At 56.6% G+C, this 16,980-nt stretch overlaps 1 protein-coding gene across 6 annotated transcripts in view; it reads left to right on the forward strand.

Annotated features, from left to right (window-relative positions):
- Positions 1 to 16,980, forward strand: part of COL27A1 (collagen type XXVII alpha 1 chain) — a 136,528-nt gene that overhangs the window by 33,687 nt on the left and 85,861 nt on the right. For 4 of the 6 annotated variants that reach the window (XM_047700385.1, XM_047700384.1, XM_047700386.1 and 1 more), the window contains exons 6-12: positions 2,166 to 2,219; positions 3,540 to 3,593; positions 11,950 to 11,994; positions 12,648 to 12,701; positions 13,138 to 13,182; positions 16,081 to 16,134; positions 16,795 to 16,839. In XM_047700385.1, coding sequence (XP_047556341.1) covers positions 2,166 to 2,219; positions 3,540 to 3,593; positions 11,950 to 11,994; positions 12,648 to 12,701; positions 13,138 to 13,182; positions 16,081 to 16,134; positions 16,795 to 16,839 — 351 coding nt within the window. The remainder of the gene's footprint in view (positions 1 to 2,165; positions 2,220 to 3,539; positions 3,594 to 11,949; positions 11,995 to 12,647; positions 12,702 to 13,137; positions 13,183 to 16,080; positions 16,135 to 16,794; positions 16,840 to 16,980) is intronic. The other 2 variants (XM_047700387.1, XM_047700389.1) reach the window with 2 other exon arrangements.

A 16,980-nucleotide genomic window follows, 5' to 3' on the forward strand; every position in this document is an offset into this window, starting at 1 on the left:
GGGGTGGCCAAGGCGAGGTGGTAGGTCCCGGAGGGTGGGTTCTGCAGAAGTGACCTGGAGGGGCCCAGGTGGACAGGTGGTTGGTGTTCCGACAGGGAGGGCCTGGTCTCCCCCAGGGATGGCTGTCCCCCGGTCAGAGGGAGTGCTGGAGAAGCAGCCAGCCTTTCCATTCATAAACGAGTAAATGAGTGCTTCAAAGTCAGACTGAGCGGGCACTAGCCAGACCTGGGGGGACCTTGCCTTTTACCTGTGTGTTACCCCAGGCAGTGACCCGGCCTCTCTGAGCCTGGGGCTCAGTCCTGAATTGCAACCACCAGAGTTAAGAGGACGAATGGACACAGTGTTGGACATGGAGTCGGTGGCAGAGAGACCTGCCCTCTTTAAGGCTCTGTCCAGTTCCAGTGTAGTGGCTTCTCGTGGAGAGCAGTGGAGCCAGGATTCGGAAGGGCTGGTTTCCGATGAAGAAAAGGACCAAATGGGAGCTAATTAAAGTTGGCCAAACTACCTGTTCATGGGTCACATCCATTATCTCACTGGGTCCTTGCCAAGAAAGCCAAGACGCTGGTGGATGTGTGTGCGTGCATGTATGAGAGTGTGCCCCCATGTGCCTGTGTGTGTTTGTGTGCACCCGTGTGCATGTGTGTACGTGAGCACACACCCATGCGTATGTGTGAGTGTGCCCATGTTCGTGCACCTACGTGTGAGAGAATGTGTACGCACGTGCCTACATGTGAATGTGTGCATGTACGTGCGCGTACCTGTGTGCAGGTGTGGGTGTGCCATCGCACGCATGTGTGCCGTGTCCTTGTGCGCGTGTCTGTTGTGCAGCCCCCATTTTAAGGCTAGGAAGTGGAGGCTCAGAGACGTGAAGTGATTTGCCCGAGGTCCCTCTGGGATTCCCTGCCTTCAGCCCAGGGCTTGTGACTCAGGGCCCAGCTTGGGGAGGGAGTGTGGGAGTGAGCATGAGGGATAGAGATCAGGGGTTCTTGGAAAGTGACATCAGGGTGGACCGACTCTCCAAAGGACTGTTTTCTGAGTAACTGAGCCACGTTGGGCCAAAGGAGCAGGCTGGCAGCCAGGAGCCCTTGGCAGCGCCAGAAGAGAGAGAGCTGCTGTACCTTGCCGGTCCTGTCCCTTAGCCTCGTGCTCAGAGGAGCCAGGATCCTCGCGACGGGGACCTTCCCATACGCTAGGCACAAAAGGTGCTTATCTCTGACTGGGAACCCGCCGCTTACTGGTTTCTCCCTGATGTACTGCCTATTCTTCGGATCTCAGGACCTCCCGGAACACAGATTTGGGAATGACAACTTCAGGAGTCTGTCTTAGCTCTGCCTGGGCCTTAACATGGGGCCTCAGATCATCCCTTTCTTCCTCCTAGCCTCAGTTTCCCTAAGTGGATGGGGAGGAGGGTAATAACACTTCCCTTGCCCGCACCATCAGGATATTGTGAGAATCTCGTGAGACCAGGGTACCGCACACAGGGAGGGGCTGTGCACAGACGTGAGTGGGTCTTACCACGCTGACCCTCGGTAAATGGAGAACAGCAAGGTGAGCGGACTAGAAATTCAAGAAGAATCGGGCATGCTTCCTCGACGCGTCTCTCAGGAGTGCTCTGAGAGCCCAGGGGAACAAGTCGGGAGGCAGTCCTAGCAACATGCACGTGCAAGGATTGGTCCGCAGAGATCTACCAGCTGGTGGGGAGGATACCTTCCAGCTGCATCTTGGAAAATGTCTATAGTGTGGTGAATGCTACTTGAGGAATGGTTTTAGGCGGGGGTGACGGCCTGAGCCAGAAGCTGGCAGCAGGGAAGTACAGGACATGGCTGATGGGCTGAGGTCTGGCAAGGAGTAGAGGGACCCTGTGTGTGGGTTTAGCAACTGGAAAGAGAGCCAGGTTTGCAGAGGGTGGGTGGAACCAGATGGTAGAAGACATAGGACATCAAAGGAGGAGTTCAGAGATGTCATCGTGCAGTCAGTGGGGAGCTATGGAAGGTGTTAGGGCAGGGAAGAACGGAACTGGAAAAGACACACACCCCCGCCCCCAGAGGTGTGTGACTGAGGGGGATGGATGGGAAGGCATTTTTAACAGGGGACAGGACTTTGAGCAGAGGTTGTGGGGAGATAGCCTCTCTAGATGACTCTAGAAAGAATTATTTTTCTTTCAGGGACAGAAGGGGGACCCAGGGCTCTCACCAGGAAAGGCCCTCGATGGGGCGAAGGTAGGTTTCCAGGGACCCCAGCGTCGAGGACAGTGGGGGAGTGGACCGTAGGGAAACCTCCCTGCCCTGGCAGAGGCCTCTGCGTGTCAGAGGCGAGAGGCGGCAAAGTAGCCAGAGAAGAGTGTGGTTTTGGTGTTTTTCTTGAAGTCCTTCTGCTCTCCCCGTGCCAAACCCAGAGTCCTTCCCTGCACTTTCTTTGGGGGTGCAGCCCGTAAGACTGACAACAGTTTTTGCCTGTGGACACACCCTTGGCGAGTGATCTTTTGTGTAATCTCCTGCATTTCTGTAGGGCCCTCTACGTGACCTTGGCATGCAGAAGCTTTCTGCTAGCAAACACCCAGGAAGCTTCCAACAAACATTCAAAATCGCCTCTGGGGTTAATTTGAGCCGACCCGTCTGTGGATTTCTAGGAGGTGGGAAAGGATCAGGCCAGAGATTCAGGACTCCCTATCTCTGAAGGGCTATGGGACCCGAAGTTTCTCATGGAAACTGGACACAAGTCCAGGAGCCTTCCTGACAGATAGAACACAGCTTCTCAACCCAGCCTCCTGTGCTTAGGCACGTAGAAGCCAAAGGTCCCTTTGATTTCCCCAAGACCTAGGTGGCTCATTCCTTCACATCCTCATGGGTCATTTTTTCATGCAGCAAATATTCAGTGGGTGTAAACATCCATGCGCATGCCCCTGTGCTCCTCATCGAAGCCTTGTAGCATAGGACAGATGGGCCCGGCTTGCAGATGAGAAAACAGAGAGGCCTCAGAGGCAAGTGGCTTGCTGGAGGTCACAGAGCTGGTCAGGAGCAGAGCAGGATTTGTACCCAGGTCTGACGAAGTCCAAGAGCCCGGGCTTCTCTCTTGCTCTCGAGTTGTCCATTCTCAGGTCTCAAGGCAGAAATGCCCCCTACTGCCCACCAGGCCCAGCCAGGAGGAGGAAAGGGCAGAAGAGAAGGGGTGTCAGGACCAGGTCTCAGGACCTCATTCTCAAGAATGCAGAGAGAGAGAGAGCAGATTGGAAAGGGACAGACAAGTGGTGTGTCCCCTGGGGCAGTGGTTTTCAGATACGGTTTTAGCAGCAGACCCTGTTCCCTTGATGGTGTCTTATGCCAACGTCCAGGGTATAAAATAGATCAAGGGGAGAGACTGGGTTAGTGGGGAGGGGCTGGGTAGCCACCCACTGAACTGCCCTCATCTCTGCCAGAGGCCTCCGGGCCTCCAACTGTCTCCTGGTCGCAGACAGTTGGCCGAGTGAGGACAGCCTTGCCATTTCACGAGTGTCTCTGCTCCTGTTCCCCCTGCCTCACCTGTTTGTCTGTGTTTTGCAGGGTGACGTGGGCTTGCCTGGGCTCTCGGGGAATCCAGGACCTCTTGGACGAAAGGTACACCTTTTGTTTTCCATGGTTGGCCTTGTGCAGTGGGCTTTCTAGCCTCCCTGCCCGGGTCTGCCATCCTTCAGGACTCAGCCATGCTCATGCCTATTCTAGACAGTCCTCCTAGAACCCCAGCCTTCAGTCCAGGAGCCTCCACTCTGCTCAAGGACCATTTGCCCATCTTGGTTATTTTCAGCCCGGAGTCTAGCCTCACGGATCAGGGCTTGTGAATCTGGTTTGGCACTCTTCCTACGGAGCCTAGCACAGGGCCTGTGCGTAGTAGGTGTTCAGGAAATGGGGGGTGGGGTGGGGAGGACAATGCAGGCCAAGGGTCGACTAGTTTCCCAGGATTACTGATGGGGATTCCAGGAGGTTCGTCAGCCTAGAGCCACGTCTTTGGCTTCTGGCCTGGCTGCCCGCTCTGTCTACAGCCACCGGCTCTCTGGACCATCTGATTCTTCTCTGGACAGATGTGGTGTCTCCTGGCTCCATCTTGTCCTTGCTCTGAGGGTCTCTGTGGCACTTGAAGTGTCCTGTCTCCTGCGTCTTCTCCATCCTCCATGGCCAGAGCAGGCCAGAGCATACATCTGGAGAGGCCAGACCCAGACAGGAGTCTGTGGCTGTCTGTGAGCTGGGGAAACATGGTATTTTCTGGCTCAGAGAACACAGGGACTCCCTCTCCCCACTCGCTTCCCCTCTGTGCTCCAGCACTTTCTGATGGATGAGGTGTGAGTGGAAAAGTCTCTTTCCAGTGGCGGCTCATAAAGCAACCAGTGGTGGTCTTGCTCTGCATGGGGGTGGGAGTCTGGCAGAGGCGGCAGGAGATGGGAAAAGCAGGCTAGACCTGCTCCTGCCGGGGCTCCAGGGCTCCCTGATCTTAGCAGATGTCCAGGGAGGCCCAGAGCCCCCATCCAAGAGGGACCAGCTCACCTGAGAAGGGAGAAGCATCTTTTCTCAACTAAGGAAGAGTCTCTGTGCGGTTGAAAAACTCGCAAAACCATTGACACAGAGGCCCCGGGGCCCCAGCTCAGGCAGACAAGCAGGAGTTGGTCTATGGCAGGCTGGTGGGCAGATCACGGTGGGGCGGTGCCTCAGGGCCCAAGGCAGGGACCCCTGACCAGTCGTGAGGGCCGAGAAGAAGACCGATGGGTAGAATGGTACCTGGAATCATCACGGTTTGTAAGCACTCTCTCCTCCCATGAGTGTCTTCAGTGACAACAGCGGCCACTTTGTCCTGATGCTTTTAAGTGTCTTCTCTGCATCGTCTTGTGTGGGGAGCCTTGGGGGAGAGGGGACACCACCCTGGGTGACAGGTGAAGTCGGCATCCTCTGCTCATTGGCCCATTGACTTGGGGTGTCACCTCAGGACGGCACCCATAATCCCATTCATTCATTTATTCAACAGAAGTGATTGAATCCTTATTATGTGCCAGGCAGGATGCAAGGCGGGGAGCTGAGTAAATAGACAAAAATCCCTGTCCCCCCAGAGCTTGCATTCTTATGTGCGTGGTAGGGTGACAGATACTGAAAAGAAAAACAATAAAAATGGAAGGTTAAATGGAAAATGGACAAAAATAGGCAGTAGAAAGGGAGTTTTGGTTGGGAGGTTTCCCAGGTTAGGTTGTGTGGTGAATTAGAGGCAGCATAGGAGTGACTCTCCTTTGTCCCATTGTGTCCTCATGATAGCACTATTAAGCCTATCTTACAGCTGAGAAGACAGGCCCAGATCGACCTCATTCATTCATTCGCTTGATCACTCATTCTTCTAGTTGTTCAACAAATATGCGCTTAGGTCCCAGGCTTACCCAGGTCAGCAGTGCTGGCACAGGTGTTGAGTGAATGCCAACGAGCTCACCGAGGGCCTCGTGGAGAAGAAATTCAGTAGCAGTGCCCCCCGGACTAGATGCCCCTGGATTAGATCCACCTGGGGGCTGTGGGCAGGGGCTCTGGTCCTGTTGCTGTGAGTGGGATCCAGGTACAAGATTCTCATGAGCTATCGAGACTGAGAGCTGCTGCTTTGATGGACAGACCCTGCAGAGTCGCTAAGCCGCAGAGTTGGGGATTTGAACCCAGGTCTCTGACTTTCAAGCCCTTTCTCTGCCTAGCGCTGGCTAAGACAGCTTTTCAAATAAGAGAGAGCCCACTAAGTGAAAAATAGCATCCCAGGCTGAGAAGGTCCTTTTGTCTGCCATCTGCCTGTGATGTTTGCTGAAGGCCTTTGCCGAGCCAACCCCCAAGGGCTGGGCCGGTGCACAGACCAGGACAGACAGGCCTGGATGGAACCCCGCTCTGTCCCCTCTCCTGCTGTGTGGGCTTGGGCAAGCGGCCTCACCTCTCTGAGCCTCAGCTGGGATTCATGGAGAAGTCAGGTGGAATGAGATGTTCTAGCCTCAGTACTAGCACGGGGCTGGAACTGTAGGCACTGCGTGCGTGTTTGCTGAATGAATGAGTGATGGCGATCTTCAAGGAAAAGCGTTGAAGGTCTTGTCCATCTGGTACCATCAGTCATCTTGCCTAGTTACCAGGTAATGACCCTCCACTAGCCAAGAAGGCTACCAGAACCCTGTTTGCACATTGGGAGGGTGGAATCCTGTGCTGTCCCTGGTCTGACCATCTTGCCTTCTTTCCTTAGAGCTGTGCTTCTCAACTGGGGGTGATTTTGCCCCCCTTCCAGCCCAGGGGACAGTTAGCAATGTCTGGAGATGTTTTTGGCCATAACCACTGGGAGAGGGAAGCTACCAGCTTCTAACAGGTAGAAGCCCGAGATAATTTAAATATCCTGCAATGCACAGGACAGCCGCCCTTCCCCAGTGAAGACTTACCCAGCCACCATGTCAGTGGCTCCATCCCAGGCCTTCCTGCCTCCCTGCGCTTGCTTACACTGTGCCCTCCCCTGGTTTAACCTTCCATGCTCATCTTCACGCGTCTGTCCCTCAATTCTATTCTCCAACACCGTCTTCTCCAGGAGCACCTTCCTGGAACCCCCAAGAGAAGTCCCGCCTCCTTCCCCTGATCATCCCGCCCACCTGCTCAGCCTTTCTGGGTCTCTGCCCGTTAGGCTGGCAGGACTCTTGGGTGTCCTTGGGGCATTCATCAGCTATAGCAGGTGTTCACCCTTGTTTCCTTACGGGGGCGCTGAGCACAGTGCTGGACGCATGCATCTGCCCCGTCCCATACCTCCCTCCTCTCCTGCCTATGGCAGACATCATTCATTGATCTTTCCTGTCAAGCCCTGATGCGGCCTCAGAATCCTTAACACATCGCCCCATGTAGACATGACTCATGGAAGAAAATTGGGACTGCAGTTGAAACTTCCTCTCGGCTCCCTCTTGCAACCCTCCCACTGCCCACAGGCCCTCCTTGTGCCACCAGAGTTGGCCACTTCCATGCAGAGCCCCTCCGGAGAACCTTCTCCAGATTCCCCTGCTGCTGGGCTGCCCTGGGCTTCTGGAGCCCAGGCCCACTGCTGTTTCTGAGCTCTGCTGTCCAACCCGGCCCCTCCTTCAAGCCTGTTTACAATGCCACTCCTTCCGGTTGGCTGTCTACACTGTCTTAGCACATCAGTGCTAAGAGCGCTTCTCCTTCAGTCAGCTTAATATGTGTTACCTTCCAGAAGGTAGGGAGAGAGTTTGTTTTACTCACCAGTTTATTCTTTGTGCTTAACGCTTAACGCAGGGTCATGTTTGGGGTTCAGCAAACCCTAGTTGAATGAATGAACCAGACAGAAATGGTGGGTTCCTGCCCGACCTGTCTCAGGTACCCAGTGAGCAGAGTTTGGCTCATGGGTCATGAGGGACTGTGCTTTTGGACAAACTACCCGTTCTGAATCCTATAGTTTCTGAGCCGACACAAGGCTTTGAGACGCCAGTGGGGGATACTGAGGTCCAGAGAGGAGCAGGGACTTGGGCAGTATCATGGAATGAGTCACTCAGCCTCCTGGCCTGTGTCTTCCTCGCTGATCCTTTCTGTCCAGTGGGGCTCTCTGTCCCGCTGACGGTCCCCAGTGGGCTGTGGAGGTGGTCAAGAGGTTTAGGGAGTCTCGTGGCGTGCTCGGCAAGCATGGCGAGTTCCGTTTTACTGCCTAGGAAGCTGCTCACACGCTGAGGTAGAGCGGGGGGACCAGCTAAGGTCTAGGCACACATTGCTCCCCAGGACCCCCAGATACGAACAGGACCCCACCCCCACCCCACGCTCCCTGCCCGAAGCCCAAATAGCACCCCGGCCAACAGAGAGACTGTCTGCAGCCACCGTGAGGTGATGTCTGGTTTCTCCTTGCGCACTGTAAGCAATGATTAATCTGGCTCCCAAACTAAAATGTAGACTGAGTTCTATTATAAACACGGGTCCTGTGGAGACCCGCCTGCCAGGCTGCCAGAGGCCCCTTACAGACTCCGTGGTCCCTGGAGCTCCCTGGAAGCACCGGCCCTCCCCTAGTACCCGCCAGGCACCCATCACACAGGGGCAAATCACAGCCCGTGGGTCCACCTTGCGGTTAGCACTCACCCCGTAATTGCTGGGGCCCAGGAGAAGATCATGGTTAGGATTCTTCCAGGTCCTGGGGCCCTGTCATTTGAAGCTATTTGGCTGGCCCCAGCTTGGTAAACACTGCTAAGGTACTTCCAGGGAGCACAGGAACCTCCCCCCGCCCTCCCCCCACGCCATGGTCGTGCTCAGCCTCTCCTGCTCTCAGCGTGCCAGGAGAAGTGGGTCATTCACAGCAACGTGCAAGGACCTTCAGGTCCTTCAGGGTCCACTGATAGGAATCGTGGCCTCTTGGACGAGGCACAGCCTTGGGGGTGGTGGGGCGGGGTGGGGGTGGTGTCAGGAGTCCTGGAGGAATAGTCTGGGCTTTGCCATAACTTGCTAAGGAACCTTGCACAAGTCCCTTCCCCCTGGTAAGTCTGTCTAATGAGAAAAGTGGTCAGATCGATGGCGCAGGTCCCCTCCAACTCAGATACTCCAGGGTTCCGTGTGATGGTCCTCTGTTCCGGTAATCCCGTAGTGACCCATATGCTCTGTCTTGGGGAAGAAGGTTACACACCTTCACCCTACATACCCTACACACATAGGGTCTCTCCCTACGTGGCTCTGTGTCCTTCTAGGTGGGCCTTGGCCCTCAATACGTATGTCTTATCCCATGATTGGGTGGTTAGGCTTTAGAGATTAGAGTCATACCTTGGCCTTGCTCCTGAGAAGCTGTGTGGGCTCAGGGAAGTCTCTTTACCTCTCTGAGCCTCCGTTTCCTCATCTGCCATGTGTGCATGGTCATGCCTGCCTGCTAGAGGTGATGGCAGGGAGTTGATGAGCTGATGTATTTATTTAAGGCTCTAGTACCAGGCCAGGCAAAGGGCAGGCCTGTGTCCCTATCCCCAAAGATCATGCATTTCCTTTTTTTCTGTGTCCTGAGTAAAGGGTTTACTTAAAATCTTCTGGGATCTCCCTGGCAACACTTCTCTGTGGGAGCATTGGTTTCCAGCAGATTTCTTCCTGACTGCAGGCGAAGCCAAAGGATGCTCAGGGGCTCCCTGGTTCCCTTTCTTGGTTCTCTGGGGATTCTCACCCCATTATTCCATCAGCTTTTGGAAGCAACCCCAGGCAGGCTGAGAATGGCAGAGTGAGGCTCAGAGAGGGCAGTTGCCTGGGTAGAGTCACACAGCCTGAGCTCAAGGCTCAGTTTTGCTCTTTGTGGGAAAGGCTTTGCTTATTCTTCCTCGTGTGCAAGTTTCAAGTGGAGAAAGGATAAGAAAGACGATTACGTGTGTCCTCTCACGACACATCCCTGCTCAAAATCCTCTTGTGGGTTGCTGCCATGCTCCTGTCTGGCTTCTGGCTTCTTCTTAACCACCCGCCCCTCTCCGCCTCACCCCTCACTCATTCTGCTCCCATCGTGGAGGCCTCAGTCTTCATCCAACCCACTCGAGAGGGTTCTTGCCTCAGGACTTCTGCACCTACTGTTCCCTTTGGTAGGAATGCCTTTCCCCAGAGAGCCAGCACCGCCTCACGTCATTCGTCCCAGTTGCAGCCACACACCCCCTCCCCCCACAACACAGCCTCTTTCTGTCCTCTGACTCTGCTCACTTTTCTTCGTAGCACTGGTCCCTGCCGCACCGTCACCGTTTTCAAAATTGTAGTTTTTAATCACAGCAGAAACCACACAACATAAAATTTACTATCTTAATTGTGTTTAAGGTTACAGGTCAGTAGTGCTAAGCACATTCACATCATGGTGCAAAAGGCATCCCCAGAACTTTCCCATCTTGCAAAACTGAAACTCTACACCCCCCCCAAAAAAAATTCCCTTTGCCCACTTCCCCCAGACATTATCTTTTATATTTATTTGTTTTTACATCCCCTTAATTAGACTGCAACTCCATTAAGGCTAAAGGATGTTGTCTTCTCACTCATCCCAGGCCTGGAATGGAGCTGGCGCATACAAGTTCAGTAAGTGTTTGTTGAATGAATGAATGAAGTACGAAGGTCGCGATGGTGACAGCAGCAGGTCTCGACAGGGCCCCTGAATTCAATGCTAGGAACTGGGCTGGGTGCTTTACACACGTTATATCATGTGATCTGTGTGTGATTCCTTTTGTTTTCATTTACAAAAGATGAAACCAAGGCTCAGCGAGGTGACGGCAGTGGCGTCAGATCATACAGTCCTCTAGGAGTGAAGCAGGATAGTTCCAGATTAGCCTGACCTGAGAGCTCCTAGCCACTCCGCATGCAAGCCCCTAGCTATGGCCTAGGCTTCCGTCTGCTCCTGGGGGAAAAGAACACACCGCCCCCCGCCCCAGGTAGAAGTCGTGCCCAAGTCCCGTTGCCTCAATCTCTCAGGCCCCGCGTGTGAGGTGTAATCGTCTTGGCAAGCCGTCCCGAGGCGTGAGTAGGTGCAGAAGGAATGCTTGTAAACCCCCCAGAGCTCTTGGGTCCAACCGACGCTGCTGTTTGTAATTACGACTCCTGCTTCCTGGGGGCCTGCGGGGGGGTGCTAAGTGCGTGTGCCTGTGTGTGTTCGTGGATGTGCGTGAATGCTTACTGTGCCCGGGATGTCAGCCAGGCTCTTGGTGTGGCCTTGGGTGTCAGAAGGACCCGGCGGCGAGCGGGAGGCCAGTGCTTCTTAGTGATGGGACTTGGAGCAAGCTCTCTGAGACTCTGTTTTCTCCTCTGTAAAGTGTAGTTGATAATCCGGACCTTCCCCTGTCCCCCCACCCGCACCTTGTCAGGCTGGCGTAGGGACTAGAGGGGGGTCATGCAGCCGTGGGCTCAGGTCAACAGCTGTGCACAGAGGGGATCTATAGGCGTCGTCTTGTTTATCGCCATCCAGGGGGGCTGTAAACTCTGGAGTCCTCGAACACCAGAGCTGAGGGGGACTGAGAGGGCTTGTGCCCTCGGCTGAGGTCCAGGGTAGGGTAGAAGCCCACCAGCGTTGCACGGTAGGTGAGGGGCGGTGTCTGAGCCAAGCCCCGGGCTCTCTGTGCCGGGGGGGGGGGGGGGGGGGTCTGACGGAGCTCTGGGTGGCTGATTTGTCTAAACTGGAAGGCCCCTGCCTGGTCTTAGCTCACAGCTGCCCTGGGGTGATGGAAGTTTGAAGTCCCGGGTTTCCCTTCGGAGAGCCCCTAAGTCTTAGGAAATGATGGCTCTGGTGGTGGTCCCTGGGGCCGTGAGTAAGCCCACACCGGTTGGATTCTCTTGACCTAGAGACCTGGTGGTTGGGCCGTGGCGATAGAGGGTCAGGGGTGGTACTGGCTGGTGGCCAGAGTCCTTCCCAATCTGGCATTTGGGTGGCCTCTTCCTCCCTGGGATGGGACCTGGGGCCAGTGGGAGGAAAGGAGGGCCACACCTGCAGTTCCCGTATTTGGTCGGTATGTGTGAGATCTTTCTGATAGGGGGTTTATGAGTAAGGGCAGGCCTTGACGCAGATCCTAGCAGCACACGGTGCTTACGCGTATCCCAGACCTGAAGGTCCTCATGGGCCCACCCATCCATGGAGAACTCGCTCTACCCCAGCTGGCTTTGGATGGGCTCAGCCCTGTCTGGATTTGGAAGGAATGGTTGGGATACAGCGTCACTCTGCCCCGGGGAGCTGTCTCCCAGTTCCGCTCACAAAGCCCGCGGGAGGAGGGAAACACTGTCCTGGATAGCTTCTGTCTGAGCACCCTTGGTGGCAGACGAAAGCATCCTGCTAGCCTGTATGTATCCATTCAGCGGGCGGTCAGCGAGCATGCATACTCCACCCCTGCTGTGCACGGAGCAGACAGCGCTGAAAAGGCAGGTGGGGCGGCTGGGCCTCTGCCATCTGATCTGCAGGCCCAGATGCCTTCCTGGCCTGATGCCCTTTTTTCCCCCCTACTCCGCCCTCCTCCCCCAGGGACACAAGGGCTATCCTGGACCAGCGGGGCACCCCGGAGAACAGGTGAGGGCCACAGCCTCAGCCCTGCCCTGATTACACTCCCCCTTCCCTGCTCCCCGCCCCGCTCCACACCTGCCTGGCACTGGCCTCCTCCCTGGGCCCCGTTCCATGAGTGAGCCCCAGAACCAGGCAGCTCTGCCTCCCATGGGCAGCCTCCCCACTGCGCCCCGCTCTCCCCCAGCTGCCTCGACCGAGAGGAGCTGGAGTCCACGCCGAGCTGGCGTTGGCACGAGCCACTCAACTGCAGCCAGAGCCATGAATAGCTGGCCTGTTCCGGGCGATGTTAGGGGATATTATGCATGCCGCCGTGGGGTTTGCAGGAATTTGGGCTCTCCTGGCCCAAGTCAAACAGCAGCCCCTGCCAGCGTGGGAGAGCCAGCCAGGGCTCCTCAGAGCCTTCTCAGTCCTGGGCGGCCAGCGCGGGACGGCCAGCGCAGGACGCTCGTCCTTCTGAGCTGGTCGGACCGGTTTCGCAGAGGGGTGGGCTGGGGGCCCGGCAGGCCTGTGGCTTCCCCTTCCTCCACATTCAGCTCACATTCCTGCCCTTGTCTTTGTCACACTGTGAGTCAGCCCCAGCCCCAGCCCCGCAGCAGCCCCCAGACCCAGAGCAGGGCAAGGTCTCCCCTTTCCTTATGTTTCTCCTCATTCTTTTGCAGGGGCAGCCAGGACCTGAGGGCAGCCCAGGGGCCAAAGGTTACCCTGGCAGGCAGGTGCAGTATATGGCTTCTGGAAGCTCGGTGGCCGTGGTGGTGTGGAGATGGCCACGGGTGCCCCCCAGGCAGAGGGAGGCGGCAGGCTGGGGGCCAAGGAGCTGTGCCCAGCGGGTGGGCCCCGAAGGAAGTGCTATTCAGGGGGCTGGACAGAGGAACCCTCTCTTTGAGAGCAGTAGGGTACAGGATGCTGAGAAAGGGAGCTGGGGCTGGGGGGGTGGGGCCTTAGAGGCTCCTCCCACTCAGCTCCCCATCCCACCCCCCCTCGGACTCTGGGGCAGAGTGGAGTCCTCAGTGTGAAGACTGCAGGTCTAGCCCCACTCCCTTTCTACAGAAAGGGCAGCTGAGGCCCCAAGGAGGCAAGACTTGCCCTAGGTTGCGGGCAGCAGAGAGAACGTTCCCCTATGTCCTTGCCCCTCTGTCTCTTGTGTTTCAGGGGTTACCAGGACCAGTAGGAGACCCTGGCCCGAAAGGCAGCCGGGTAAGTGGGCCTTGGCAAGTGCCACTCAGGTTGGGGCCCTGGCGGTGGGGGGTGCTTTCCCTGTCCACCCAGCTGGCCTGCTGAGAGGTGAGGTGTGCAGGGTCTCTCTCAAGTGTCTGGCGCCTTTGCCCTCCCATCTGAGTGCTTTCTGGAGAGCCAGGGGGCAGCAGGATGGGCAGGTGATGGGGAACCTTGAGCCAGGAATGCCAGGCGGACTGGGCAGCAAAGGTTCTGCTGGGTGCTGAGTGGTCCAGCTGCCATGGTCAGGCGTTTCCTTGCCGTGTCCCCTAGCACATCGCAAGTGCTAGGGGACCTAAGTCGGGGCTCCTTCGTCTGCCATTAGAATCCTCAGATGCCTCTCTCCTGCTTCCCTCCAGACCCTTTTTAGAAAGCAGGGGAGGCTGATGAGGGATGCAGCTCAGGCCCAGAGGCTGAGGGAGCATCAGCTCTCCCTCTGTGGAGCAAACCCTGAGTAGCCAGCAGCCTCAGTTTGCCCATCTTTACAATGGGAGTGACGTCCGTTCCTACCTCTAGCACGGTTATGGGGCTACCAGGAGTTTGGAAGCATATACTGCTGAAGAGGGGCTCCCAAGTGGGCTGTGGGTGGTGGAGAAGATTCTGGGTGCACCAGATGACAGTAGATGGAGTTTGAAAGAGGTGGTGGAATGCCCTTGTCCTCGCACAAGGAAACTGGGTTCATGGTGGGGAGCCGACAGCTGCTGTTCACTCTGCGTGCCTCGGGTGGAGCTGGGATGGGGACCCAGGTGTCCAAAGGACCAGACTTTCTGCCTCTCAGAGAGTGCTCAGCAAGTGGGTCACACAGCTCTCGGTCAGGCCAGGTCAGGTGTGACGTGTCCTCTACTCCCGAGCCAAAGCTATTTATGGCCACAGTCTGGGCCTTGATCCCTGCAGCTGACATGTGGCTGTTAGAGTGTCTGGGAGGTGGGCAAAGAGGTCGGCGGGCAGGTTCCTCGGGACATGATGATGTCAGTGGTGACGTCATGCAAGGACCTAGGGCGGCTCCTGTCCTGTATCCAGCTGTTCCCACGAGCTGTGGCCCCAGCTGCTTGGGGGCCACTGGGACTGCTTGCTGTTTGCCGTGCGGATGGCATCTTGAGATCACATGCGGGCCAGACTTGGTCTGGCTGCAGCGCCCTCCTCTCTGGGTCACAAGGCCCTGCACAGCCTGGGGAAGCTGGGAGGGCTGGAGCCACCCTCCCACCCCTGCCAGCACCAGCCTAGCCTCATCATTGGGAAGGTGTTAGAGACCGGCTGTGCCCTTATCCAGCTGTGGGACGGCAGGCAAGTTGCTGGACCTCTCAGAGCCCATTTTTCTCATCTGTAAATCTGGGCTAGGAGCCCTGGCTGGCAGGATCAGTAAAAGTTCCTCGTTACAGGGATGGCTGTTTTCACCAGGCATGCCGAGGAGGCTCAGTGACCTCTCGTCTTACTAGGGAAGGAGAGATGGTTGTGACCCCGCATTGCTTGCTTGCTGGCGGGAGGCTGTGTAACCGAGTGGTTAGGAGGCCTGCAGGGGAGTCCAATGACTCGAATTCCAATACCAGTTTTATAGACCTCCAGCCCTGTGGCCCTGGGCAAGTCACTCCACCCCCCGGGGCCTAAACGTTCTCACCTTTACAGGGGGCTGACTGATAATACCCTGCTTCCAGGGCTGTAGGGAGGACACGGTAGATGCTTGTGTGGACACAAAGTCCTGAGAACCGGGCCTGGCATGTGGTTTGTGCTCAGGAAATGTTAACTTTTGGGAGCGTTATTATGAAAGCATGCCACAGGGGCGCCTGGGTGGCTCAGTGGGTTAAGCCTCTGCTTTCGGCTCAGATCATGATCTCAGGGTCCTGGGATCGAGCCCCGAGTCGGGCTCTCTGCTCAGCGGGGAGCCTGCTTCCTCCTCCCTCTCTCTGCCTGCCTCTCTGACTACTTGTGATCTCTGTCTGTCATATAAATAAATAAAATCTTAAAAAAAAAAATGAAAGGATGCCACAAACATCTAGAGAGCACAGATAACACTAGGTGCTCGGGGTTAGGTCCCTGCCCTTGAGGATATCCCAGGCTAATGAGGACATGAAATATGGACCCAGATTATAGAAGATACATGGGAGAAAGTGGTGAATCCTATTAATGGGGGAGCAACAATGGCGTGCGGGTGGAGGGAAGGGATGGGTTCCGCTTGCCGGAGGCGAGGGCTTCGGAGCCCAGCTTGGAAGGGGTGGCTCTGCCTTCGCTGAGCTGGGAAGGGCATGCCCGGTGGCGGCCACAACTTGGAGGCAGAAAGTTAGGTGCATCTGAGGGCAGGGGACTCCCAGCTGTGCCCCGACTGATTGTGCCACTTTCTCTCCAGAACCTTGGTTTCCTGGTTGGTGTGGACGGCCAGCCCGCAATGGGTCGAAGGCAGTGGTGTACGTGTGCCCCAGGGGCAGCCGCGTCTCCTGCTAGTGCTCAGGCAGCTGTGGGTAGATGGGAGCCCCATTTCCGGGGTCTTTGGCAGCCTAGGAGAAGGCACCGTGGAAGCCACGGTCACCTGGCAGGCTCCCTCGGAGCGAGTGAAACCTGGTGTCCCTCTAATCCAGCTGAGAGCTTCCTTCCTGCAGGTCCGGGAGCCCCAGCGCGGGGCGGGCGTCCCCCCCGAGAGTGCCCGCGCCCTTCCCTGGCGTGAGCGTATGTGCCTTTGGACTACATCGTGGAAGCCAGCACCATGCAGTCCATGGGCATATACACTTGCCTCAAGGCCTGTGTCATCGAGGAGCCACCAGAGCCACCGCTGCCACCAGCGAGGAAGAGGAGCCTGGACGTGGGAGGGCAGTGAGGGGTGCGGGGACGGGTGGGGCCAGCCACACCCTGCCACTCGGTCCCTCTGACCCCCTACCTGCTCTTTCCTAGGGCTACATTGGACTCCCAGGGCTCTTCGGCCTGCCAGGGTCTGATGGAGAACGAGTGAGTAGGCTTTCTTTGTTTACCTCCCGCCCACCTACCCACCCCTTCTGCCTGGAGAAGTCCCAGAGTCCCTCCCAGAGGAGATGCCCTTGAGTTGAATAGGAGTCTGCCAAGGGGTCAAGGCTGACTGCTTCCAGACAGAAGAGAGAGTGGGTGCGAAGTCAGGGAATCTGGTAACTTGGCAGGATTGACAGTGTATACATCAAAGCTCTCAGTGCGGGACAGGAATGGTTAAGGAGATGAGCTTGGAGGGGGCACCTGGGCAAAGTGACGTGGGCGCTCATGGCCCAGGTCAGGAAGGGGCCTCGATTCTGAGAGCATGGACAGTCGCCTCCCAGCCTGAGCCCATCTTTGGGAACTCAACTCGTAACCTCATCAACAGGCTGAATAGAGAGGACCTTGAGAGAGCGCCTTCTGAATACCAGGGACCCTGGGTGCTCTCCTGGGCATTTCCCCAGTTCAGGTCCATGAAGATCCCAGTCCTGTAGAGTGGAAGCACCATCCATGTGATGGGCACATAACTGACAGCGACTGTGTGTGACCTGCTCCCTAAGCCCTCTGGGACTTCCTCTTATGGGTGGCTCTGGGGCTGATTTGGGACAGCACTGGTTGTCCCTTGTGGAATCTCCTCGTGACATCTTCCCTGTCTCTCCCCTACAGGGCCTGCCTGGTGTTCCTGGCAAGAGGGGCAAGATGGGTAGGCCGGTAAAGATTTTCCGTGTCTATTATGCAGACTCTATGGGTGAATCTGACGTCCCAGGGGCCACACCCCCCACCCCGTGCACCTGCAGGCTGGGTGTTCTCTGCTTCTGTCCGCTGGGCCGTCGCTCTGCTCTGAGTGTGTGG

This window comes from Lutra lutra, chromosome 13, assembly GCF_902655055.1.
Source record: "Lutra lutra chromosome 13, mLutLut1.2, whole genome shotgun sequence".
NCBI lineage: Eukaryota > Metazoa > Chordata > Mammalia > Carnivora > Mustelidae > Lutra > Lutra lutra.